Source organism: Cricetulus griseus, assembly GCF_003668045.3.
Source record: "Cricetulus griseus strain 17A/GY chromosome 1 unlocalized genomic scaffold, alternate assembly CriGri-PICRH-1.0 chr1_1, whole genome shotgun sequence".
Taxonomy (NCBI): Eukaryota; Metazoa; Chordata; class Mammalia; order Rodentia; family Cricetidae; genus Cricetulus; species Cricetulus griseus.
In genome coordinates, this window is record NW_023276807.1 from 1,212,231 (window position 1) to 1,236,737 (window position 24,507).

The 24,507-nt window shown below is 52.5% G+C and overlaps 1 protein-coding gene across 3 annotated transcripts; it reads right to left on the reverse strand.

Moving 5' to 3' along the window:
* Positions 1-224: 224 nt before the first annotated feature.
* Spock2 (SPARC (osteonectin), cwcv and kazal like domains proteoglycan 2) lies at positions 225-24,010 on the reverse strand. 3 transcript variants are annotated; one of them, XM_027388312.2, is made up of 11 exons: positions 23,822-24,010; positions 10,042-10,050; positions 9,763-9,808; positions 9,436-9,550; positions 8,141-8,255; positions 6,500-6,614; positions 6,020-6,136; positions 5,219-5,437; positions 2,748-2,810; positions 1,210-1,347; positions 225-1,089 (listed from the first exon to the last, which is right to left on the reverse strand). In XM_027388312.2, the coding sequence occupies exons 1-11, from the start codon at positions 24,008-24,010 to the stop codon at positions 944-946; spliced, it is 1,272 nt and encodes a 423-aa protein (XP_027244113.1). In that variant the 3' UTR covers positions 225-943. The 3 variants fall into 3 exon arrangements, with proteins under 3 accessions (XP_027244113.1, XP_035308722.1, XP_035308721.1); XM_035452831.1 differs by having other exon boundaries at positions 6,017-6,136; XM_035452830.1 differs by lacking the exon at positions 10,042-10,050 and adding an exon at positions 16,277-16,284 and having other exon boundaries at positions 23,815-24,010.
* Positions 24,011-24,507: the final 497 nt, after the last annotated feature.

Here is a 24,507-nt window from a genome sequence, read left to right on the forward strand (position 1 = left end):
AAGGCACCCTAGATGCCCGTGAGGTGACAGGTGCTGACTGGGTTACTCTGAGGTCTGGCATTGAAGGACCTGTCCTCCCCTTCATCACTGCCTCTGCCTGTTCTGAGCTATCTCTGGTTTCCCGGGAATAAGTTAAGAGATAACCTATTAGGTGTTTCCAGCCTTTTGATGTTGTGATAGAGCATTGTCATCTACTAAGTTGACTCTCAAGAACTCCTTGGTTGAGTTACCCCCCCCAAAAAAAACCCACCCATGTCTTAAGTAAGTTTTGTGTTGGGCCACATTGATAGCTATCCTGAACCAAATGCAGCCCAAGGGCCATGATTGGACATATCTGCAACTAGTCCTTCAGATACCAGAAGGGTAAGCCTTGCTGTGTGCGGAGTCCTGCCCATCATCACTAGAAGATGGCCGGCTTTCACATCAGATCAGCCTGATTTGGGGAGGTTACCCAACTTACAGCTTCCCCTGCTTCCTCTCTTTGACCTCAGAAGATAGAGGAAGAAAGGCAGGAAGGGGCAGGGGAAGGTAGCACTGACTGAGCATGGAGGAATAGCAGGTATTGAGCTGAGGAACAGGATCAGGGGCATCTCATTTTGCTGATTTTGGCCCATTAGTGTATACATGTGTGCATTTTAAAATCAACAGCAAAGGAGAAGAAAATAACTACGAGGAGGAAGGGGCCTTTGGGTATTTCACTGCTATGAGCAGCATGAACACATCTGTTAGCACATCACACACACACACACACACACACACACACACACACACACACACCAGTCACACATGTCACACTCTCCATTCCAATCCTCCCCGCTGGAGCCAGGGTCCTTCACACTGACTTCCGGATCCATTTGCTAAGTTGCCTGCTGTCGTCCAGGTTTCTTCTGGCCTGTCTCTCTGGCCATCGGCACCCTGGCCTGCCGAGGCCTTTGAGGGCCATCTACCAGATGTAGCCTCCATCATCTGCCTCACCAGCCTCACCCTCCTCCTCCTCAGCCTCCTCTCCTGCCTCTTCTGTCTCCTTTTCCTCCTCATCTTCCCAGCCGACACCGCTTCCAAAGTCCCCTGAGAAACCCACGATGTCATCTGTTGGGAACAAGCAGAAGGCTGGTAAGGAACCTACCGTGTCTACTTTCAGCCAGGGGTCCTGCCCCACGGAACCCAGGAGCAGGTTCTCAGGAGGCTTCCAGAGCCACCAGCTCTTACCACAGTCAGGGTTCCCATGCATGCGTGTGCCGGTCAGCTCCAGGCCCAGCTGGTCCACACACCAGCAGTCACCACTGCTCTGGTCACACTGCATCTTCCGGTAATAGCCGTCCTCATCGCAGCTCGGGATAAAGACACCTGAGGGTTAGAACACCTGAGGGTGGGCTCTGGAGTCTCGTGTGTGAGCAGAAGCCCAGATAGCCTCAGAACCTGGCCAGCATGGTACTGACACTCATCCACCCCCCACCCCAAGAAATCAGACATTCAGGGATTGTTTCTTCCAGCACTACTGACTGGAAGCACAGATCTCCCTTCCCAAATGTCCCTAAATCATATGCACAGGCTACTTCAAGGGTGCCATTGACCGCTGTTGTTTCTTGGGTTCCATGGCCTTCTTCTTGTAGGACATTCTGTCCTCGTCATGTTAGAAAGCTGGATCCCACTCTTGGCTTATCTCCAGCTAGGAGTGTAGGGATTCTCTACCTTCCTCAGGGCCCGCTTGTTTCTCTCAGGTCCCTAAACTATCCACTAGACATTTTCTGAGATGTTTACGTGGGGGGATAAGAGCCATAGAGACAGCCAGGGTGAGTTGAGGCACTCTAGAGCGGGAAGCCTAAGACACAGGGACATGCTTCAGGGAATGGATGGCAGAGTAGCTTCCTCTCTAGGGCTGGAGGCCAGTGAACCCAGTCAGCACAACCCTATGCTTGCTTGGGGGCTGTATGTTCATTTAATGTGTCTGTCTCATAAGCCCAGTCAAGTGACTCTCAAGGAGCTACAAGGCCTGTGCTGTGTGCCCGCCTCTCAGGACCACTATGCCCTCAACATCACCTCCTTTCCTGCTGTTTGTTGTTGTTGTTGTTTGGTTTTTTTGTTTTGGTTTTTTTGGAGACCTCAAGATTTTTCCTGATTCTGTCAGTGTATGTGTCTGGCTTATTTTCCTCCCTCGAGACAAGCCAGTTCCTAACATTCCAAGACTAGTAGTCCCCCAGAAAGATCTCTGCTGACCTCTCTCGGGAGGCTTATGCCCATCTGCATTGTCCCTCAGTCCCTACACAGCAGTCTGAGTTGGGAATTCCCTTGGTGTTTTGATTTGTGTGCTGAGCATTCCCATGGCTAGTCTGTCCAAAGGCCTTCATTAGCCAAGAACCTTGTCTGCCTTGCCCATCAGTTCTCACCTAGGCTGGGTAGCTCTCCCATCTCTCCAGGGCTTTCCTTTAGAACATGAGTGAGCATCTCCCATGGAGAGGCTCCACTCCAGCCTTAGACAAATATCCGATACAATGAATCCAAGCAGAGGCTTCTCCAGCAGTGGCCTAGATAGCCATAAAGTGCTTAAACACACTCCTTGAGGGGCAGCTGAGGAGACGCTTGCCTACCAAGCCCATGAAACCAAGAAGAGCATTTTCCTGTGTGGTCCTAGGTCAGGTCCTTCCTGTAGGTTCATCATATGCCATAAAGCAGGGTAGTTGGCATCTCTGGGCCTCAAGGGAACTCCCAGCAGCCCTCCTAACCTCCTCCTCTGCACCACTCCTCACCTGGCTTCTTCTTGGCTGCTTCCTGGATCTGTGTGCGTTCCAGCTCTGCCAGGCAGGGGGGCTCTGTAGAGAGAAGCAGTCTTAGGGTTGACCCATGGTGTTGAAAGCACCCCTAAACTTAAAAGCCTTTGTGGGGGCTCTGCAAAATAAAATACCTGAGCGCTCACAGCAGACCACACCAGGGTCTGCACAGACCCCAATAAGATCCTCAAGTCAGTGTAGGGGCTCTGATGGCTGAAAACTACCAGTGTCTAAGGGAGGCCACTACAGCTAAGGATCCTAAGAATCCCAGGGTTTTCTAGGGGTTTTGACACTCACAGGATGAGTTTTAAAAAATTCAAAAGAGAGCTGGGTGTGGTGGTGCATGCCTTAATCATAGCACTCTGGAGGCAGAAGCAGAGGCAGGTGGATCTCTGTGAGTTTGAGGCCAGCCTGGTCTACATAGACAGTTCCAGGACAGCCAGAACCAGATAGTAAGATCTTGTCTCAAAAACAAAACAAAACAAAACAAAAAACAAAAAAACACCAAATCAAAAGCACTGATGGTTTGAATAGATATGACCACAAGTGTTTGAATGTTTGGCCCATAGGGAGTGGCACTATTAGGAGGTGTGGCCTTGTTGGAGTAGGTGTGGCCTTGTTGGAGATGGGCTTTGAGGTCTTATATGCTCAAGCTATGCTCAGAGTGGCATGCAGTCTCCTTCTGTTGCCTGTGGATCAAGATGTAGAATTCTCAACCCCTTCTCTGCCTGCATGCCACCAAGCTTCTTGACATGATGATAATGGACTAAACCTCTAAAACTGCAGGCCAGCACCAATTAAATGTTTTCCTTTATAAGAGTTGCTGTGGTCATGGTGTCTCTTCACAGCAATAGAGACCCTAAGTAAGACAAACACAAAACAAAACTTAGACTTAACTCCCAGGCCTAAAAATAGCCGGTGGCTCACCTCTACTGTCTGAGCCCTTGGGGAAACCCTGGTCTTCTAAACCAGAGATCTGCAGAATAGTAAAACCCAACAGTTCAAACCTTCTGCACATGCAGAAGGGACAGGATGAACATCAAGAGCCTGGGGAGTGGACAGGCTGGAGAGCACAGGCAGCAGGGAGGCTGGTCAGCACACTGAAGACAAAGACTGCTCGTGGGGCCTTGCACCACAGAGGGATGCGTGACTCCCACAGCTCTGTGCTCACCACTGCCTCTGGGTTAATATTGTTACCTCCCAGTGAGGATACAGGAAGTGAACTCACAAACATGTGGTCACTTGTTTGGGACCCCAAACTATTGTATGGTGGAGCCCTAGCCAAGTCTCAGCCTTTGGTGGCTGATGCTTCCCATACGGTGGGCAGGGAGGCAAACACTGGGCCTACTCCAGCTGCTTGCCAGTCGGCTCACTTGTCCCTTTGAGATCACAAATTCCCCATCATTTGCCCTTGGCCTAGGTGATTTCTAAGCACACATCCAGTTCTGGCTCTGAGCATTCACAGCTAACAAATGTCATGCATGCAACAGGTGTGATGGTGCTCCTAGCCCAGAAGAGGCAAACAAGAGGATCACAAGTTCAAGGGACACAGAGTGATTTCTAAGACAGCTTAGTCTATATGATACCCTGCCTCGAAAAGATGAAAGACTTACAAATAAAAGCCAAAGCTGGGTGTGGTGGCCTATACCTGAAATCCCAGCATTGGGAACCATAGGAAAGGATGGTTTGGGGACCACAGGAAAGGATGGTTTCAGACACATGGTGAGTTCCAGAACAGCCTAGGGTATATGTAACCCTATCTCAAAAATAAATAAATAAATAAATAAATAAACAAACAAACAAACATAAAAGAATGTCTTCCCATGTGTATTTGCGCAAACAACAACTTACATAACCATTTGTTTGGGGCACAGTAGGTGTGCCCTTCAGAAGGGGAGTCACTGAAAAGCTAATGTGTCTTCCACTCTGAGAACCTCCCACTGGGCCCCAAATCTTCACATTCATAATTGTGTGTTTATCCTGTGTGTATGGTGTATGTGTACATGTGTATGTGCTCCTATATTTGAGAGGGCAGGCATGTGCATACTGTATTGTACATATGAAGGTCAGAGGTCAACTTTGTTTGTCTCTCCTTCTACCTTTATGTACATTCTGGGGCAGGAGCTCAGGTCAACAGCACAAATGCCTTACCCACGGAACCAGCCCTTAGCCCCCACATTTATTATCTTTTTTCAAAAGTGCACGAGCTTCAGGTGCCCACAAAATCCAGTCCACCTGGGAGCCTGCCCAGGGAGAGAGCTAAGCGTCAGCTGCCCTGGGTTCTTATTGGTGAGCGAAGACCAGATAGATACAGCAAGGAGGTGGGCTGGTAAGACTCTGGGCCCAAGCACGTGATCAAGAGGCAACTATTTCAACTACCTGGGCTGGAGCTAGGCCTGAGCACCCCCGGAAAGGAGGCCAGTGCCAGAGAACCACAGGGCCATACTCACTCTCCCTCCAAAAGCAGAGGCACCACTCAGCGGTAGAAACCCGGCCATCTTTGTAGGTATCGCAGGAGTTGAAGAAGGGGCGAATGCAGACCTCATATTTGTCCAGGTTGATGGCAGCCAGTTCTGTCTGGTCCAAGAAGAGGTCTCCACTGGTGTCCAGCTTGGAGAACATCCAACCGATGGAGTCCTTGCAACTGGCCCCCAGGTTCTTATCCAGGCCTAGGGAGGAGACTGGGGTTCAGGTATGCTTTGCTGTCTGTCCATCCATCTCCCCACATCTTTCTCAGCCCGACCTCTGTTCAGACTCAGGTTAACCTGGAACCTAACCTCAGGGTACAGAAAATGAACAACAGCCAAGGGCTTTTGCCTCTACCCCTACACAGAACTATACCTGAACCACTTAAGCCCATTTCATAAGCCCTTGGGAATGTTTCTTCAGGGGCTGGAGAGATGGCTCAGTAGTTAAGAGCACTGCCTGCTCTTCCAGAGGACCCAGGTTCAATCCCCAGGACCCACATGGCAACTCACACCTGTCTCTCACTCCAGTTCCAGGGGAACTGACATCCTTACACCAATGCACATAAATATGAATAAATTATTTCAAAAAAAAAAGCTCCTGTACCCACATCATGTCATAGCTGAAGCCAACCTCCCTTCTTCCAGATGAAGTTCTTTAGGGGTTCACATCATAGACTCGTGATCTGACAAGAAGGGGCACACCTGTGCACATCTGTCTGCTGGGCCCCTTCCTGTCTCCCTGACCCCACCCCATCCCAGGCAGAGCATTGGTCCCCATGCCACCTGTGGGGCTGGCTGCACTGCTGGCTGAGCCATTCTGCTTGGAGTTCTCACGAAGGAGCTGGAACCAGTCGCGGAGTCTATCCCCCAGGTCAGCCAGGTCTTGTCCTGTGCAGGTCTCTGCAGTGCAGAACAGAGCAGAGGTTCGAGGAGGGACGGGGTGAAGCAGAAACCGAGGCTGGGCAATGTTCAGGGGAACCGGAGAAGGGAGGAGGGGCTTCCTCTCTTCCCACCACCAATCCCCTACCCTACAGCTTGCTCTGCCTCTCCCTCCCATTCAGTCTAGGCAGGCTCCTTGTGGAAGGACTAGTGTCTTCACTCCCACTTCCCCAACACCCTGAGAAAAGAAAAGGGACAAAGCCCCAGCGTCCTGCTCTAGGTCACCAGGACACCAAACTCCACAGGTGCCAACACCTTTCCCTGTTATGACCAATTGTTCCTTCCCATTCTGCAAACTATCCTACGGTCCTGAAGGGTGATTACCTGACTTGCCATCGGTGGTGGACGTAGTGGCCTGCTCCGTGGGACAGGGACAGGGGCCCTCACATCTCACTGCCAGCTGCTTGCTGCTCAGGCATGCCTGCTGTTCCAGCTTACACTGCACGAGAGAGCTCAGGCTAGGTGATAGGGGCTCAACTATGGGTCCTGCAGCCAGGGGCCCTGGGGGTTTCTATCACTCCAGAAGGAAGGACCACAGGCTTTTTGTGCTTGCTAGAGGACAGCAAGGCCAAGGGAGGCCCAGGCCTGTGTCTAGGGCCATGAGTTTAAGGTGGAAGCCAGAGCTCTTGGACCTTTCCCGGAAGCTTCCTGCCCACACGTATCCCTCTCGTGTGGGATACAGCTTCTTCCTCCTCCCCATCTGCCCCCGTCTCTTTTCTCCTTCCCCTCTTCCTCCCAACTCCTCTCTCCTGTCTCCTTCTAGTTTCTTTGTAAGCTCCATGGCTCCTGCATGCATCCTTGTACCTATTCTTCCTTCTCTCCTCTCTTTCTTCCCCTCCCCACCCTGTGACCACACCCTCAGCAAGGACCTCTTTAGCTTTTGAGCCTGTCCTGATACTTGTTTTGTAGATCAGGCTGTCCTTGAACTCACAGAGATCCGCCTGCCTCTGCCTCCCAAGTGCTGGGATTAAAGCCGTGCGCCACCATGTCCCGCTCAGCAAGGACCTACATTTTATGCTAACCCAAAGGCTCTCCCCAGGGCTGGGGAGGCAGTCCATGGTTAAAGTGCTTGTCATACAAGCATTGGAACCTGAATTTAGACCCCCCAGAAATCACGTGAATAGCAGGAAGGCATGGGGCCCATCTGTAAGTCCAGCCTCAGAAGGCAGAAACAGAGGATCCCCCAGGACAATGTGGCTAACAAGACTAGCAATATCACAGGAGTTTCTGTTTCACTGAGGAACCCTAACCAACAACTAAGAAGGAAGAACAATGGAGGAGTCCCAACATCAACCTGAGTGTGTCTATGTGTGTGTGTACAGACACACACACACACACACACACACACACACACGCACGCACGCACGCACGCACGCACGCACGCACACAAAAATAGAAGAAAAAGGGGGAGGGGTCTCCTCAACTCAATGCTAGTTAAGCAACCCTAGCTTCTCACTTCTAGAAACATTATTAACCAGAGCCTATGTGTCCTTGAAACTCTTAAAGTTTGTAAAGGTGCATCCACAAATATCTTCTCAAAATTCCACAAGGTAGGAGTCTGTACCCTCCCAAGGTTCTTCCCTACACCTTCTGATGGAGCCTGTGCCCTGCCCACATCGCCCCATGCTGGCTGTCAAGCATGGAGACGTCAGTGTGGAAGTCCTTCTCCCTAGCAAAACTGACCAATGAGCTTCCATCCATGGCTCTGAGTACTTTTGTGCACGTTTCCCTGGCTTACTCCACACGCATTACCCATTAGCCCAAACATCCCTTCATGTCTCTTCCCTGCCCTCCATCTGCCCAAGGTCGGATCACCCTGGCCAGGGCTGAACAGCTGCCCTGAACACACTGACCCAGCCCCGAATCAATCCTAGGAACTCTTCAGGAGGTCAGTCAGTGGTCCCTCTGTTTCCCTGGCACTGGGTACACCCCACCTCCACCTCACACACGACCAAGGCTCCTCACCACCGAACTGTAGGTATGGCCATCTGAGCCACAGACTGAAGCGAGCTGGGCCATGTGACAGGGCTTGCAGGTGGAGTCTTTGTTTCCGTGGAGTTTCAGAGAGGGCTGTTTGATCCTGTGAGAATGGACGGGGAAGACGTGGGGATAGAGGTAAAGGGAACAGAGCTGGCTGAAGGCCCACCAGAGCTTTTCTGACAAGACTCCTGTCCAGCGACCACTCACCCACCTATGCCCGTCCTCTCCCTTGTCAGACCCAGCTCCTAAGAATGGACCAACTGGGCAGGACATGGACCCTCACTTGGGAGCAAAGAGAGGTCTGATTGCAAGAGGGGTCAACAAAAGCTGAGGTCATGGGCCATGCCTGGTGTACACACACAATCCTTTTGTCTAACCACCAGGTTAGTTACTGTTGTGTTTTTCATGAACATTGCAAAATGGGAGAGTAGGTACACAAATCCCAAATGCCTCCTGCTCCATAGGCCTTAGAAACTACAGTCTTCAATATTCTGTAAAACCCCCACATGTCAGAACAGGGGACTTGGGTTGCCTGGTCTAACCTGTTTGTCTTAGACACACAGGACACCTGGTCAGGGAGGAGCTGTGACTCCCTAGGTCTTGTTTTGGTGAGATGTGGCATTCTCTCTCTCTCTCTCTCTCTCTCTCTCTCTCTCTCTCTCTCTCTCTCTCTCTCTGTCTCTCTCTTTCTGTCTCCACACACACACACTTCCTTTCTCTCCACTTTGTCTCCACTTATGGAGAGCCAGTTGCCATAAGGCTGAGGGCACCCAAACCTCCCTATGGAGGTTTCTGGTAACTGGAAATTCACACCACTCACACTTCCCAACAACAGCCAGGAGACAAGTGGGAAGGGGGTCACTCCAGGCCCAGCTTTCTCTGTGTCTCTGTGGAACTCTGAAATTCAAACTTGCACAGATATCCTCTCCTTAATCGTCTGACACCAAAACAAAACCAAAAGATCTCTCAAGGTGGGAATCTGTTTCCTTCCAGTTCTTTCAAAGACCACGTCTTTTCCTGCCCACAATGCTGGTGACCATCAGGACCTCAGAGGGAAAGTCATCCTCTTTTATCACAGACCCTGAGCCAGAACCAACCAAACCAATAGGACCAATCCTGGGTGCCCTGACCCTCGGAAACAATCAGAACTTGATCTTGTTCTGAGTCACTAACCTGTGAGCGATGTGTTTTCCAACAGTAGGTGCCTAATATGTAAGGAGGGGGTCGGGGAGCCCCGCCTTCTGAGCAAAACAGCCCCCTCTGGGGCTCCTGTCACTCACCTGTGCTCCAGTTTCTTGCGGCTGATGCACATGGCCCGCTGGTAGCCTTGGGCGATGCATACCTTGTGGTGACTGCACTTAACCTTCTGGCAGGGGTCCTTGGTGGTGTCCAGGGCTGTGGGGACACAAGGTTGGGACACTGACCACCTAGGAGAACCAGGATCCCCAGTCCAACTGCTGCCCCAGCAGCCCTCGGTAGCCAGAGTTCAGGACTTCAAGTCCTGTACCCAAGGTGCCAGCTGTTCAAAGAGGCCCAGAGCAGTCATCGCTCTCCCAGTCCCATGGGTGGGAGACCCCTCCCACATACACCTGGAAGGGACATGCTACCTTCATCGCCTTGCTGATTGTCCTCCCAGCTCTTGATGTAGTCATCCTAGGAAGGGATAGAGGGGTGGGAGAAAGGAAGGACCCAGTCACATCTCAAATTCAGGGACCAGGATGAGAGAGGTCTGGGCTATGAATTCCACCACCCAGGCCACTGCCCATAGCCTCCCCACTCTTGGTACCCTAGAATGCTTTCCAGTCTCTCCCACACTTCTCTCCACCCCACATTGGTGCTGGCAAAGGAAGAGGAAACAGTTGGGGTGAGGCCTGGGTTGTACTCACTTCTACTTCCTGGAGACAGGGCGCCATCCAATCCACAGGAAATGAGCAGGGGAAAGAAAGAGAAAGGAGGGACTTCACTGTGAGGCCCACCCTCAGACCATGAGTCCCAAGGCCTCCTTGGATTGTGTCTCTAAACCCAGCAAACACTATTTGGAGGCCATTATTCCCATATCTTCATCACAGAAAATTTACGCTCTGGAAGCTGCAAGGCAAGGCCCATAGTTTAGAAAGGGTAACAAACCCCAGTCCAATCCTGGCCCTGCCACCAAGGCAGATGTCTGAGGGGGCTGTACTGCCTGGGAATGGTGTTTCTCGTGCCTCTGCCCTGGGTAGCTGGGAAATAGCACCCAGATTCTCCCTGTAGCCCCTTCTTTGGCAGGCACCCTGCTGTCACCTGCCCACCCTGTGAGGGAGGTGTGAGGAAGAGCCCTCTCTTCTAAGCTGTAGGAAAGCTGGCAGAGCCCAGATGGTGAACACTGGGAAGGGGACAACAGCACCAGTGATGATGGCTTCCCTGGTTATCATGGACCAGGGAACCTGAAAGGTCTTCCCAGGTCACGCGAGCCAACCCTTCTTGGGTGGAAGAAACAAGGATATTCAGAGATGGGCAATCAGCTGATTCAGATCACACCTTCACTGAACCAGATCTCCGCTGCCAGGTATAGCCCTCTCTTCCCACTACATCACAGGGTCTCTGAGACCCAAGGCCCTTGGAGACCTTCCCACTCTTTTCTGTCCCATGGCCCGGTGACCCCAGCCTGGCCAGAGGCAGGAAGCTTCCCATCTACTTCCCTTAGCTTCCTCTCTTTGCCCTTTGGGGTTGAAAATCACTAAACAGTTTCCAGGGTGTCTGGAAGAAACTCTGCCAGGCAGGTAGGAGCAGTTTCTGGACCCTGGAGGATTTTAGTACTGAGAGCCAGCCACCAGCCTTCTCTGCTTGGGACACCGGTGAGAAGCAACATACAGCTAGCTACCTGCAACCCATCCTTATCTTTGCCATACCTCTGTCAGAGATGTCAGGGGTGGGGGTGACATGGGCCTGAGAAGGAGAAGGCATGTGGCTCTGGTGTCACAGGAGACCCCAACCTCAGTGGGAACAAGGACACAGAATGAAGAGACGCCAGGGCTTTGGAAGCCTCCTCTGGAAATCGGCAGGCAGCAGGACAATGGGGATGAAGGCTTCCACAGAAGAGCCAAACAGGCAATAGTCAAAATAAATGGGCCATTTGTTCAGACCTACCTAGGTGTACACATGTATGCCTAGGGGCATGTAGTGTGTGTACGCGTGCGTGCGCACTAGTGCACACATTCATGCAGTCATGTGTACACATACACCTTCCTCACTGGCATGGGTATGTACAGTGAACATACAGATGTACAGCACATGAAGGAACACGGGGGCACTTAAGGCCATCCACCGGTGCCAGATGGTTTGCATCCAGAAATGAAGCAGCAGACCCCACTGCTGTGAACAGCCTCCAGTTTTCACACTCAGCACAGCCTTCCTGCCTCTTCCATAGACAGGGAAGGTATTAAGGGATGGGTGGGAGAGGAGGGAGGGGCCCCGAGAGGAACAGGCTCCCTGGGAGGGAGGGGTCTGGCTCTTAGGATGGCTCTGCCTGCCTCTCTCGCTCTCTCTGTGTCTCTCCCATCTGGCCTCTCCCCTACCCCTTAGTGCTCCTCACCCTGGACCCCACAACATGCTCAGTCAGCCAAGTGTCTCCCAGCTCTTGGGCTCAGGGTCAGACAGGAGAGAGATCAGCAGGGCCCAAAGCTCAGGGCTTGCTCTGGAGGCCACAGGATGAATGTCACCCCCCACCCCACCCCCGACCAGGGGCCAAAGGATGACAATTCAGTTCTAGCCATTTTCCAACAGCACCTCGGGGTAGGGGTCCTCTGCCGGAATCCTCCTTTATCAGAGATGGGAAATGGGCTGAGAATGGCCAAGTAGTTGAGGTCAGCCAGGATTACCAGGCCTGAGGCAGAAGCAGGCACCAGCTTCTTTGGGGTCGGGGATCATCCCCTGCTGCTCCCATTCTTTCCTGAGAAGAGGGTGGGGATCTGGTTGTTAAGACATGGTGTGGCATGTCTATAATTTCAGCAGTCAGAGCTGAGGCCGCAGGATACATATTGGGCTACATACTGTGGACCCTGTCTCAAGCAGAGGATGCTGTGATTAGCCGGGATTTGGGAAGCAGGTGTGAGCTGGCTGTCCTTACTGTCAAGAGCTGTGCTCTCAACACCCACCCAGTCCAACGTTGGAGTGGAGAGGTGATCTACGATCTTCCCACTCGGGGGCACCCTCTAAGGGCTCTGGAGCCCACTCATATACTTCAGCTGGAACCCACTCCAGCTAGACTATAGGTAGAATCCTGGGACTCAGTACAGAGTGGCTTTTTAAAGCTTGAGGCCAAGAATGTCTGATTAGAAACTCAAGTGATGGTGGGGAGGGCTTGAAGAATCCACCCATGCCGTGCCCCACCCCAAAGAGGGGGTAGCCTCCATCTGACAGAGGAGGACAGAGAGGGACAGAGGAGGCCCTTCTGGATAGGAGCAACATTCCAGAATCCAGCTAAGCCCTGCAACCCCACTGCCATGCACAGCTGGGGAGGGGCTGGAATCCCTTGCATCTTAGCCCCTCACTCCTGGGAGGGGAGAAGCACCCAGCCAGGGGGATGAGAACAGGAGGCCCTGCAGTTACCCAGGGTCCCAGCTTTCCCTTGCTAGGACTTCAGGCACACTCCTGGCCTCTCTGAGAGGACCACTCCCGATATCGAAGCTGTTCTGTCAACAAGAAATTCAGATTTAGGTGCAGAATGGGGGACAGAGATGAAAGGTGAGGGGCCCCTGGAAGTTGCAGGAAGAGGGGTCCCTGCTGAAGAGCAAGAGTCCAGTGGGGATGGGAGAAGAATCACTCTCCAAAGGGGGTCACATGGACAGGTGACAAAGGCATCTTGCAGGCAGCAGGGAAATGGTGGAAATGGGGAAACACTGAAGTCCGATGGGGGTAGCCGGTACCATCTACAAGCCGATGAAGATGGTTGTGGTTAACTGGGAATTACACCCTTCCTGCAACGTGTCTATTTATGGTACCCATGTGGGCTTATTAGAGGTTGTGAGAAATGATCAGACCTGGGTCTTCTTGGGAAAGAGGATGCCCTACGGCTCTGCTACAACCCACCCTCACCTGACAGGGTTTTGTGAGCCTTATTCCAGTGCTCCGCAGCAGGAGCCAGAGCAGAGGGAAGATGAATGGGTACCCAGAGCTCTACACTGATAGAGGGACATGCCTGTTTTCCCTGCCTAGTGCACTCAGTAGGATCACATAGCAGACAGGTGAGAAAAGCTTCTGGAATGTATGAATGCACTGTGTTTGTAAGGAATGGTGATTTTGAAGTAAGTTCCCAGGCTGGGGCTATAGTTCAGTTGGTGGGGTGCTCACCCAGCATGCAGGAAGCCCCAAGATCCACCCCCAGGAGTGCAGAAACTGGGTGTGGTTGCTCACTTAGGATCCCAGCATTCCAGAGGTGGCAGAGGCAGGAGGATCAGAAGTTCAAGGTCATCATGAGCTACATGGCGAGGTCAAGACGACCCTAGGACATAGGAGACCCTGTCTCTTTAAATGAATAAAATAAGAAACAAGTCCTTCCCAAGCACTTTGCAACAACACCATTAAAAATGAGAAAATTCGGGGCTGGAGAGATGGCTCAGAGGTTAAGAACACCGGCCGCTCTTCCAGAGGTCCTGAGTTCAATTCCCAGCAACCACATGGTGGCTCACAACCATCCTTTATGAGATCTGGTGCCCTCTTCTGGAGTGCAAATATCATGGAAGCAGAATGCTGTATACATAATAAATAATTTTAAAAAAAAAGAGAAAATTCATTTTTAGGGGGATAGAGAAACAGAACAACTGGGCAGAAGACGGTAAGAGGCAGGCCTGGCATCACCATTCCCTGCCTTGAAGAGAGACACAGGGGGGAAAGGCTGCAAGCCAGGATTGTGTTCTTAAAACACCACTCATCCACAAAAGCTCAGGTCTCTTCCCTGCACTTCATGAGCTGGGGGTCACAGGAGGGGTCACAGTAGGTCTCCCGATGCCCAACAGGGACCGCTGCAGTCACATGTGTTGGTTTTGGTCAAGCTCTAGACAGCCAGTAGGCTAGGGCTCAAGTCTATACTCCCCACAGCTGTGTGTCTTCTGGTACTGTGCTTATGCCCTCTGATTTCTACCAGAGCCCGGGGGAGGGAAAGAGCAGCCTCCCTCTGAGGGAGCTTCACACCACCCTCTCCAAGCCATCTCACTTCCTTCCCCACCTCCTCTGCCTCCCCTACCACACCAGTCCATCAAGACAGCTGAGCTTAAATCCCTGCAGAATGCCCACCCCCCGGTTGGCTTTGCAGTCACCCTGCCCTGGCCAGTGGCCAATTGTCCCTTTTTTCCTGATCATGTCCCCTTTTTAACTACCAGAGCAGTTCGCTGCACTCATTTAGTTAGAAGGGTAGGTGGACAGAGGAACAGACAGGGTAAAAGAAAAGCATTCCTATCAGAGTATTAACAAGATGTTTCCTCCGATGGGTAGGGATGCAGAAAACACTTAGCATCTTTTTGCTGTCCCCCATCTTCGAATTTTTTCTGCAACTAACGTATATGGCTTTTAAAGGAAAGGGGGAAAAAAATCACCGTAAATGTTAGTTACATTTAGAAACCCTCCCCGGGGGTTCCCTGACACTTCCGGAAGGTTCATCTTTTCATCTGTGTCTGACCACCTAGCTCAGTGTCCACCCGGGGATCTCTCAGCAGGCCGTGGCTTTGCACAGCTGCCTCCTGCACTTGGCACAGGTGTTCACGTCTGACCCCAGACCAGCTGGTTGTCTGTCACAGCCCAGGCCCAGCATCATCTTCCCAAACCCTACCCTTGCCTGGTTATCCTACCTTGGAGAGTCCAAGTGTTGCTCTGGTGACACCCAGCAATGTCACTGTTTCTGCTTCCCTGCCTTATATCCCTTAAGGGAAGATACCATATAAAGTTCAGCGTTCCCTACCCAGCACCCAGTACACAGTGATAACGACAGCCACCGTCTTTACACCAAGTACCACTGGGGAAGCATTATGCTAACTACCTTCCACTCCCTGCCTTGTTTACTCTTCACAGAAGCCCTAAGAGAAACTTACTGCTGAGAATCTCCATTTCTCAAGTGACGAAACAGAAGCTCTGTGAGTTAAGTGACTTACGAAGGATCTCACAGCAATTGCATGACAGAATACTGGTCCCAAAACCCATGTCCCTAAACAGCACACCATAAATGTTAACAGAAAAAAAGACCTAGGTTGGGTAGAACCAGGAAGTCCTATTCCAGGCCAATGGTAGTTTCTCCTACCATGTCAATATGCTTCAAGGAGTCCCGAAGCTGGGGGAGGCGGAGGGGGAGGGAATGGCATTGGAGGGGGTAGATTTGGGGGGTGGGGGGGGCGCTCCCTTCTCCAGGCTCTTTCCAGAAATCCCTTCAGCCACCCCTGGTTTTGCAGGTTTGGAGCTAACCCATCTCCTGCTTTGATCTCTGCAGCTCAGCTCAGTTGCCATGGAGACAGGCTCACTGCGCCAAGCTGGGGGAGCGACGAAGTGCGCAGGCCTAGTGGGCTTAGGGGGCACATGCTGGGTATTTTGGAAGCTGTTTACTTCCTGTCATTTTAATTAGCCCCCAAATCACCAGCTCACTTCACAGCTTGAATTAACCCAATCCCTTCCATTTGCTGGGGGCAGAGGAAGAGGGAAGGAACCCAGCAGAGAATTGCCCTCCAAGACCCTGACTTTACAGGTGACATCCACCCTCTCTCTTCAGCAGTGTGGTAAGGAAACTGACCCCTTGAGGCCCAGGGTGGAGTCAGGGTGCTGGCTTCCAGCTTGGCCTTACCACTGGATGCCCGGCAAGTGTCACCTACCCAGGAGGGACTCGACTTCCTTATTTGTGAACCAGGGATGAGCTCTCACCACTCTCTGCAACGCTCAGAACCAAGATGGAAGGACATGGTGGGGGTGGGTGTAAATGCCATGCTCTGCGTATGAGACATCAGCTGGGACCATAGAAGCCAGCTCTGCATGTACCTGGCGGCATGGGGACAGAGGTGGTTACAAGGGGCCACAAACACAGACTTCTGCCATCATCTCTCAATGAGGAGACTGTCACAGCCCATTCACAGGACAGCAGAAACCTGTCATAAGAACTTCAGAAACCTCAGCTTCTGTAATTCTGTTAGGGCTTTTGTTGTTGCTGCTGTTGTTTTCGTTTTCTTAATAGATGAAGAATCTCTATAACTTGAAGTGGGCCAGGTCTCGCCTAAGCTCCAAGAGGCCTGGTATCTAACAATCATTTCACTTCATTCCAGAACCCACTGTAACTGGTGCAGGAATGTCCCTCTCCCTTGGGAAAGGCCCAGAGTTGGGGGAGGGACTTATGGGGTACCTTCTCTTGTCATTCCCAAGATGCAGCCACGGAAAGAGTTGAGGAGGGGAGAGATTAGATTGCCTGGCACAGTCTCTGCCTCAGCGAAAGGGAGGGCTGCCTGGGGCGGGGGTATCATTAAACACCTGCTTCTCTCTCACAGGGCTGTGCCCACTGTGTGAGGCCTGGGCAATCAGACGATACAGGAATCTGGGAGATGCCACTCCTCTGCCCCCACACCTCTTTTCCCCTCTCAGGAATTTCCTCCAAAGGTAAAAAATGTGCTTCTCATTGGATGCCTGGAGCCTGGCCTGGGCTCAGGTATTCCTGCACCAACGCCCTTGCCAATGCCAGATAAGGCCAGAGCATGACCTCCTGTGACTCTAGCAGGGGCCCCTGCTGTATGTGAAGGGGTAGTAGAGGTGATGCTGGGCTGGGCTCTATCTGAACTATCTCAGGGCCTTGGTTTCCCTACTGGACCACCAGGGATGAATCAAGGTTGTAGTTCGGAGATCACTGAGGAAGACTCCAGCCATGAGCTGAGGAAATATGGTCACGGGTCTAGTGTGGAAGAACATTAGACCACTAGAGCAGAGAGGGTCTTGGGGTGCCTGGCTTCTGGGACCTCTTTCTTCATAGATAAGATGTGGGGACTGGGAGCTGGTGAGGTCCTCGGGTTCTACTCTTCCGGGTCTTTCAAATGAAGAAATGAGAACAAAATAGGAGAAAAAAAAAAAGTGAATAATTTCATCCTCTCCACCATGTCCCCAGGCCCGTGCCAGGGAGCCAGGGGACAGGAAAGGTGGGAAGCTACCTTCAGCCAAGCACAGATACACAGGCCCAGGGACCTGGAGGATAAAGAGAATGGGGATCATTTTTCCTTACGTCCTCATCACTCTGAAAAATAAACAGCCCAGCCTAGAGTGCTTTCCCGGCCTCACCTTCATGGCCTGAGCCCATGGTGCTGTAGTTAGCAAGGAGCAGTAGGAATTTTGAGGATGGTGAGAAGGGGTGGGACCCTGCCTGGCCATCACATTTCCACTGTGTGAGCATTTCTGTGGAGCACCTACAACACTCTGAACAGTGTCTCCAGGTCCTGCCCCGAGGGGCTTACAATTACAGAGAAAAGTGACAAACATAGTAACTGCTTCAACAGGAGAGCCCTTGAGATCCAAGCTACAGTGCTGCCCCGAGGCGGCGCCCACAAGTGCCAAATGAGCCTGCAGCCAATGAATAGTGAGGAAAGGGGGGAGATGGGCTGTCAGAGACTAGCTCACCCTAGAACCACAGCTGAGCCCATGTCTTCTTAGGAAAGTTAGACACAGTGATACCCAAACTCTGCATCCTGAGTGCACTTACCCATAATCCCATCACTCAGGAAGTTGAGGCAAGAGGATTGGTTCAAGGTCCACTTTGGCCACATAGTGAGTTTGAATCTAACCTAGAATATGTGGCACCCTTACTCAGAAAACAAACTAACGGAACTCTGTATCCAGGCCTAGACCTATACTTAGGTGTTCCCTATCCATAGTCCTCATATGGACCCACAAGGCTCCTGGGAGAGACAGGAAGAGACTATGTTACAGGCTACATGTTTGGGGTCTGCCCCACTCCAAACTCATATACAGAGACCCTAAACCCCAATGTGGGGTGGTACTGGGTCAAGTGACAACCTTAGGAAGTAACTAGGTTTAGATGAGGTCATTAGGACAGGGCACTTAGTGATGAGATCAGAGTCCACAGGAGAAAAGAGCAAAAGGGCCAAGACAGAGAACTCACTGGCTGCTCTTCCAGGGGACCTGGATTCCATTTCCCACACCCACCTGAGGGCTCATGGCTATCTGGAACTCCAGTTCCAGGCACACGTGTGGTTCACAGACACACATGTAGGCAAAGCACCCATACACATAAGATAGCATAAACATTTTTTTTTAAAGAAGAGGGAAAGACATATTCAATTGCATGAGGACATGGCCAGAGCCACCAGCACTGGAAGGCAGCCCTTGCCAGACAGTATGCACGGCATCTTGATCTTGGACCTCCTGCCTTCTGGACTGTAAGAGGTAAAGCCTTGCTGCTGATGTGTGCCCATCTATGGCATTTGTAGCAGATAAAAATAGTGGAGGAGCCAGGCACCTTTAATCTCAGCACTCAGGAGGCAGGGGCAAGAGAATCTCTGTGAGTTCAAGGCCACTGGTCTACATAGTGAGCTCCTGGACAGCCAGGATTGCATAGAGAGAAATAGTGGAGAGGGTGTGCTGAGGTGCCAGAAAGCCTATTGCTCAGTCATAGACCCTTCCTCAGGAGGAAAAGAAAAGCCTGTCCTTGACTCCAAGACTTCCTACCCACTGGGGGGGGGGGGGGAAACAGGTATGCTCCTGTGTCTTTTTCCTGGAACCACTGAACTCTTAGATCGGATCATCTTTATTAGTCTGTGCATTAAACCAATGAGAAGATCAAGGTTCAGAAAGACAAAGTAGCTGCCTTGGGGTCACATAGCTAATCTGTCTTCCCAGTAGGAAGAGAAACAGAGCACTCTGCCCGGGTCCTTGAGACCTGAGGCAGGACAGAGCTCTCCCATTCTTCAGACAGCTCTGACCTCATGGAGTATGAGGTGGAATGGGCTTCTGTCTCCCTGAAACGGCTGGGAGTCTAGAGGAGCATCCTGTAGCCTGGTCGAGCAGCAAGCCTCTTCTATCCCTCTCTACCCAGGTCCAGCGTCCTGCTGGCCCTTCAAATCCATCACCATGCTGCCCTGTTCTAGAGATGCCAGCCCTCCAGAGTTGGAAATCAGGGTGGAGGAGGAAGCCAGTGAAGGACCTGGCCTGCTCCCAACCTAAATTATAGAATCCCTTCTGACCCACTTTTGGGTTCTCACAAACCCACACCTCCTCACAACATATGCACAGATTGTCCCTACACTCACACTGGCTTAGAGGTTGGAAACGGGAGGGGACAGTCATCTGGGAGCCCTTTTGCAGCTTTTCCATGTCGCTGGCCTATTGGTGTGCACAAAGATATGAGACTAGCACACAGCCAATACATTAAAAAATCCCGACCCCCTGCTCTGCAGCCTCTGGGATCACCCATGAAGCCCAGGATGCACATACTCAGAACCATAGCAGATGAGGGAAGTAATCAAGGCACTGTATCATCCCTGACATGAAGAACAAGGCAGGCTGTGATCCAGCGCCAAAGACAACATTTCACCCAATGCTTTCTGTATGGCAGGGGTGGCCTACAGGGGATGCCCTTCTTCCTGGGGCAAGAAGCTTCCTTGGTGTACATTCATGCCAGCCTCCCAATCTGAAGCCGGGGCTCAGAGGGCTGGTATGATATGCTTGGCATCTTGTGGGAAGAACCTGAACCCAGTCCAAGCTATCCTATAACTCTGCACTCCCTGTCCCTCCAGGCCAGGTTGGAGAATGGGCTGGTGTCAGGCTGACAACACTGGGTCTTTGTCATCCTTCTAAGGAGATGCTGCTCCTTCCTGGGACGGCCTTGAAAGCTGATAGGACACTAGCCAGGGGACACTTGGCTCATTACAGTTGACCTTTCCTCCCCCCCCCCCATTTAATGAATTGAGGAATGCCAGATGTCCTAAAAACAAAGCTGGATTATAGAACCTGGTTCCAAGTTCTGGAGCTGGGGACACAGCTCAGTTGGTACAGTGCTTGCCTGGTATGCACAAAGGCCTGAGTTCAATTCCCAGCACTGAAGAAACTGGGCACAGAGTTGCAAGCTTGTAATCCCTCACTGGGATACTGAGTCTGTCTCAGAGGGAAAAAACAACAAAATACAAGCCCTGCCATTTCCTAGCTGTGGATCCCCAAACAGGACACCTCGATGGCCCCGTGTCTCGGTTTCTTTGACCATACAAGGGTAGATGACCAAGCGACAACTGTCTCTCGGGTTGTGGAGGAGCACAAGAGACAATGCATATTGGGAAGGCTCACCGCCATCTCCAGCTCAACACAGATTAACAGTGTGCCTCTGGCTGCCACGCACTGTGCTCGACACTCACAAATATAATTAAAATTTAATGGAAGTGGAGTGCAAAGCAGAGAAGAGCCAAGAGGAAAGAGAACAGTCGGTTCTTCCCAGCCAAGCTCTTTCGAGCCAGCCCTGGAGATGCAGTGTAATGGCTTTCTCTTCTCAAGTGCCCATATCCATGAGGCCCTGCATGTTCCAAGACCCATAGACAAGTCTGACCCAGCTCTGCAGGGGGTGAATTTGGGTATGAGAGCATTGAAGACCAGGACTCATAAAAAGCGTAAAGACTGCCCTGGGTAAAGAACTTTCAAGCCATGGAGCCAGGCTTAGCCTACTAGCTTCCTAGCTACTCCATCATGAATCCACTCCTCCCTAGGAGAAGAGCAGTGGGCATTAGGAAAGACCTACAGGCCCAGGATGTGAAGGCCCTGTGCCCACTGAAGGGGAGGATTACCCTACTGACAAAGCCTGTCTTTCTGATAATCCTATTACTCACACAGAGAACCATAATCTGAAGGCCATCCCTACCCAGCCAACTCCATCCTTCCAAGCCTCTCCCTCCTCTGGCCCCTCTGACATGATCTCCTCCATCTTCCCCACTCATCGGTGAACTGTTCAATGAGACAGCCCCTCATCCATGTTACTGGTGCCCTGGAGCCTGTTCCTAAGAACAGCCCACCACGGGAGGCCTTGTGCTATCTGTGATGACTTATGAACCAGGGTCAAGCTCAACCCTCAGGGACCTCCCCCCAAATTCCTTTTTCTCTCACAAAGAGCTGATGTTTCCCTATTTTTCATTAGAGCTGACCAGATGGAGATAGATGTAAAGATCTGGGTTACAGTGTCTGACTGGAGGCCCCGAGCTCTTAGGGCAGGATGGGAAGTGGGCGCAGCACTGGCAGAGTCCCTCTAAGTACAACCTGTGCACCACACAACTCCAGGAGGCGCCATTCACACTGCATGGCTGCAGTTATGCAAGGCAGTGGCTGGGAGCTAGCAGCCTCCTTTTTGCCTTTCAGTAGAAGCTGCCAACAGATTCCCACAAGGCCACGCCCTCCTGCCTCATCCTCTTTGTCCTACTTCTCTCTCTGACCCCATCCTCCTGCAGCCAGGGCTCCCCAAAATGGGGCTTTAGAGAAAATTGGAGTTTTCAAGGCAGAAATACCCCCTCTCCACCATCAGTGCAGGCTCTATGAATCCCGCAGGCGCTAGTCCTGCTATTTTAATGCTAGTATCTTTCTTCTGAAGGGGGTGGTGGTGGCACCAATACAGGGAGACAGGTGGGCAGCCCTGAGCTGGGGGTCAAGCCAGTCAAGCCTTTATTGGCACCCACTGTGTTGGCTGCTGGAAGCAGGTGGATGGAGAGAAGGGAAAGGAACCTTTTATTTTTAAACCCTCACGGTTCTGATTCTCTCTCCCTCTGACCTTCACTAGTCCCAGGCAGATCAAGCAGCCAGAGAGTCAGAGGGAGGCTTGGACCAGTGACACATGGATTCCTTCTGGAAGGACCAGCTTGCTGCTGCCCCCTCATTGCTGGACTGCAGACTGTGACAGGGACTGCGCTAATCTGGGCTGGTCCTGCAGGTGCCTGGTGAAGGCCTTGCTGGGCTGCAGGCTCTCTAGGCTGGTGGGGGCAAAGATGGAGGTCAAGGCCCACTATGTGGTCCTTGGGACCCGCATAGCCTGGGGACCTGGACAAAGTTGGTTGCTCCTTCCCTCTACAAATGAAATCATGTCAGTTTGACTTTGAAAACAACAACAACAACAACAAACCATCCGAATCTCTGCCTCTTCTCATAGTGTAGCTGGGTGCCCTATGTGTGTTTAAAAGAAATAATGTCTAGACAGATACCCCAGTCCGGTTCCAAAAAGAAAAACTGTAAATACCAGTTATACATGCTCTGACAGAATGCGTTCCCGGGCTCCCCTAGCCTTCTGGGTCATTGGGCATCTGTTTTCTCAGTAACAACCCGCAGCATGCCATGTCAGCAGTGGACCTTACAGTATTAAAACAAGCTCTTTATTCTGAAACAGAATTAAACTGTTGAATAGGAAAAAAAAATCTAGAGAACTTGTAGATGCTCGAAGTTTAAGAAGTGAGGACAGCAGTCATGGTGTGACTTGTCTTCTACTAGGATGAGAGATTCTGGGAAATGAGGAATAAGAGTCCAAAAAGAGGCTTTCGGAGGTCAGGGAGTCAGCTAGAGCCACATTGCCACATTGAGGAGCGCTCTACATCTCCAAGCCCATTCCCCCCCTGCCCCCTCCCCCTCCCGGCCCCATCGCCTCCTGAGGTGCCCAGGAGCGCCACGCCCTCCCTTCCTCACCCCTGCCCACGCCACCATCTGCGAGGCGCAGCCGCGGCCGCCCTGCGGGAGGGAACGCGCCTCTTATTCCCTCCCTGATCTACAGGTGCGGGTAAACAGAGCTGCGGCGCCGACCGGTCCGCAGCCTCCTCCCCACCCCCACCCGCAAAGCTCGGCCCAAGGTTAAGTCTGGTTGCCGCAGGCATCCGCCAGGGGCCCCCAACCCAGCTCCTGGGGCTCTTGCTTCTGTCTCTTACGCCCTCCGAACTAAGGATGGCTCACCTGGGTTTCTAACCTTGCTCCCTCGCCAAGCATGGTCCAGGAAAGCCAGCCTAGGTTGTCGCGTACAAGGACCCTAGCCTGACTCTGGGGGCCACCCCGAGGGGGCCTAGGGCATTTTCACTGTGCCTCCCTCCTCCCATTATGGACACGCCTTCCACTATCTCTTACAAGGGTTGGGGGAACCTGCTCTAAACTCAAAATCTGGTCACCGCTCATTCCTTGTGCCTTTGGTCCCCTTCTTCTGAAGCCCAAGGTGGGGAAGGAGGACACCCACCCAGGCGGCCGTTACCTTCCTTGCCGGCCCCACCCAGACCTGCTGCCTCTGCCAAGGCTCGTGTGTGCAGCCTGCAGCATCCAACCCGGCAGGGGCCTGGCCGGGGAACCGATGGCAAGGAGGGGACAGGCGGGGCCCAGCAGTAACCCGGGCCCGGGTCTCCGCATCCCGCACCCCTGTTCTGCGTCAAGCCACCGGGCAGACCCTGTCGCCAGGGTGGGCCCTAGGAGCATGTCCTCGCCTGGAACTCTCCAGGAGGCTGCGGGAATGAAGGTCCCAAAGCCGGTGGCCACGGGAACACGGGAAGGGCGCAGGGTTAGGACTCCCGGTGTTGTTTACTCTTGGCGCAGTTAGCCTGGCAGGCCGGAGAGGCTCTGGCTCTCCGACACGAGGTGGCGGCTCACGGCGCGCTCGGGGTCTCTGCTCCCCGCCTCCCTCCCGGAACCCGCGCCCGGCCCGGCCCTCCGCGCCCCGCCGCTCACGTCTCGGAAGCGGTTCCAGTGCTTAATCTTGCCGCTGTACTGCGAGATGGACGACAGCCATTGCTCGTCCTCCATGAAATTGCCGGGGGTCTCACCCTCCTTGAGCCCCTTGGTGTCGCCTTCAGCCAGGGCGACCACCGTGAGGAACAGCAGCGGCAGCGCCAGCCGCCCGTAGCCCGGAGCGTTCATCGTGGTCTGGGCTTGGACCTGGGGGGGTCTCGACTTCTGCAGGATTTGATGTCCTTCTCTCCACCGCGCCGCTGGCTGGCGAGGCGCTGCGGTCCTCCTCAGCCCTCCTCCTGCGGTCTGACTCCAGTGACTGACGGAGGGTGGGTCGTGGCTGAAATGTGACCTGGTTAGCAGATGCACTTGTCTGAAAAAGCCCAGCGCTGGACGCGGAGAGGCAGAGAGAATCAGAGAGGCTGCGCCAGCGGGGGCTGTGTCTGTAACTGTAGCATCAGCATCACGTTTGACATCATCATACCTGGTTTAAAAAAAAAAAAAAAAAAAAAAAAAAAAAGGAGGGGGTAGATTTCAAAGCAGAGCGCTGGATCATTGCAGCCAAGCTGCAGCGCAGGGCTGCGCAACCCAGCCCAGCTTCCAGGGAGTTGCAAACCAAAGAAGCAGAACCCTGAGATGTCCCTGCTGTCTATATCCAAGGGTGGATATCAAAGAAGGGCCCCGGG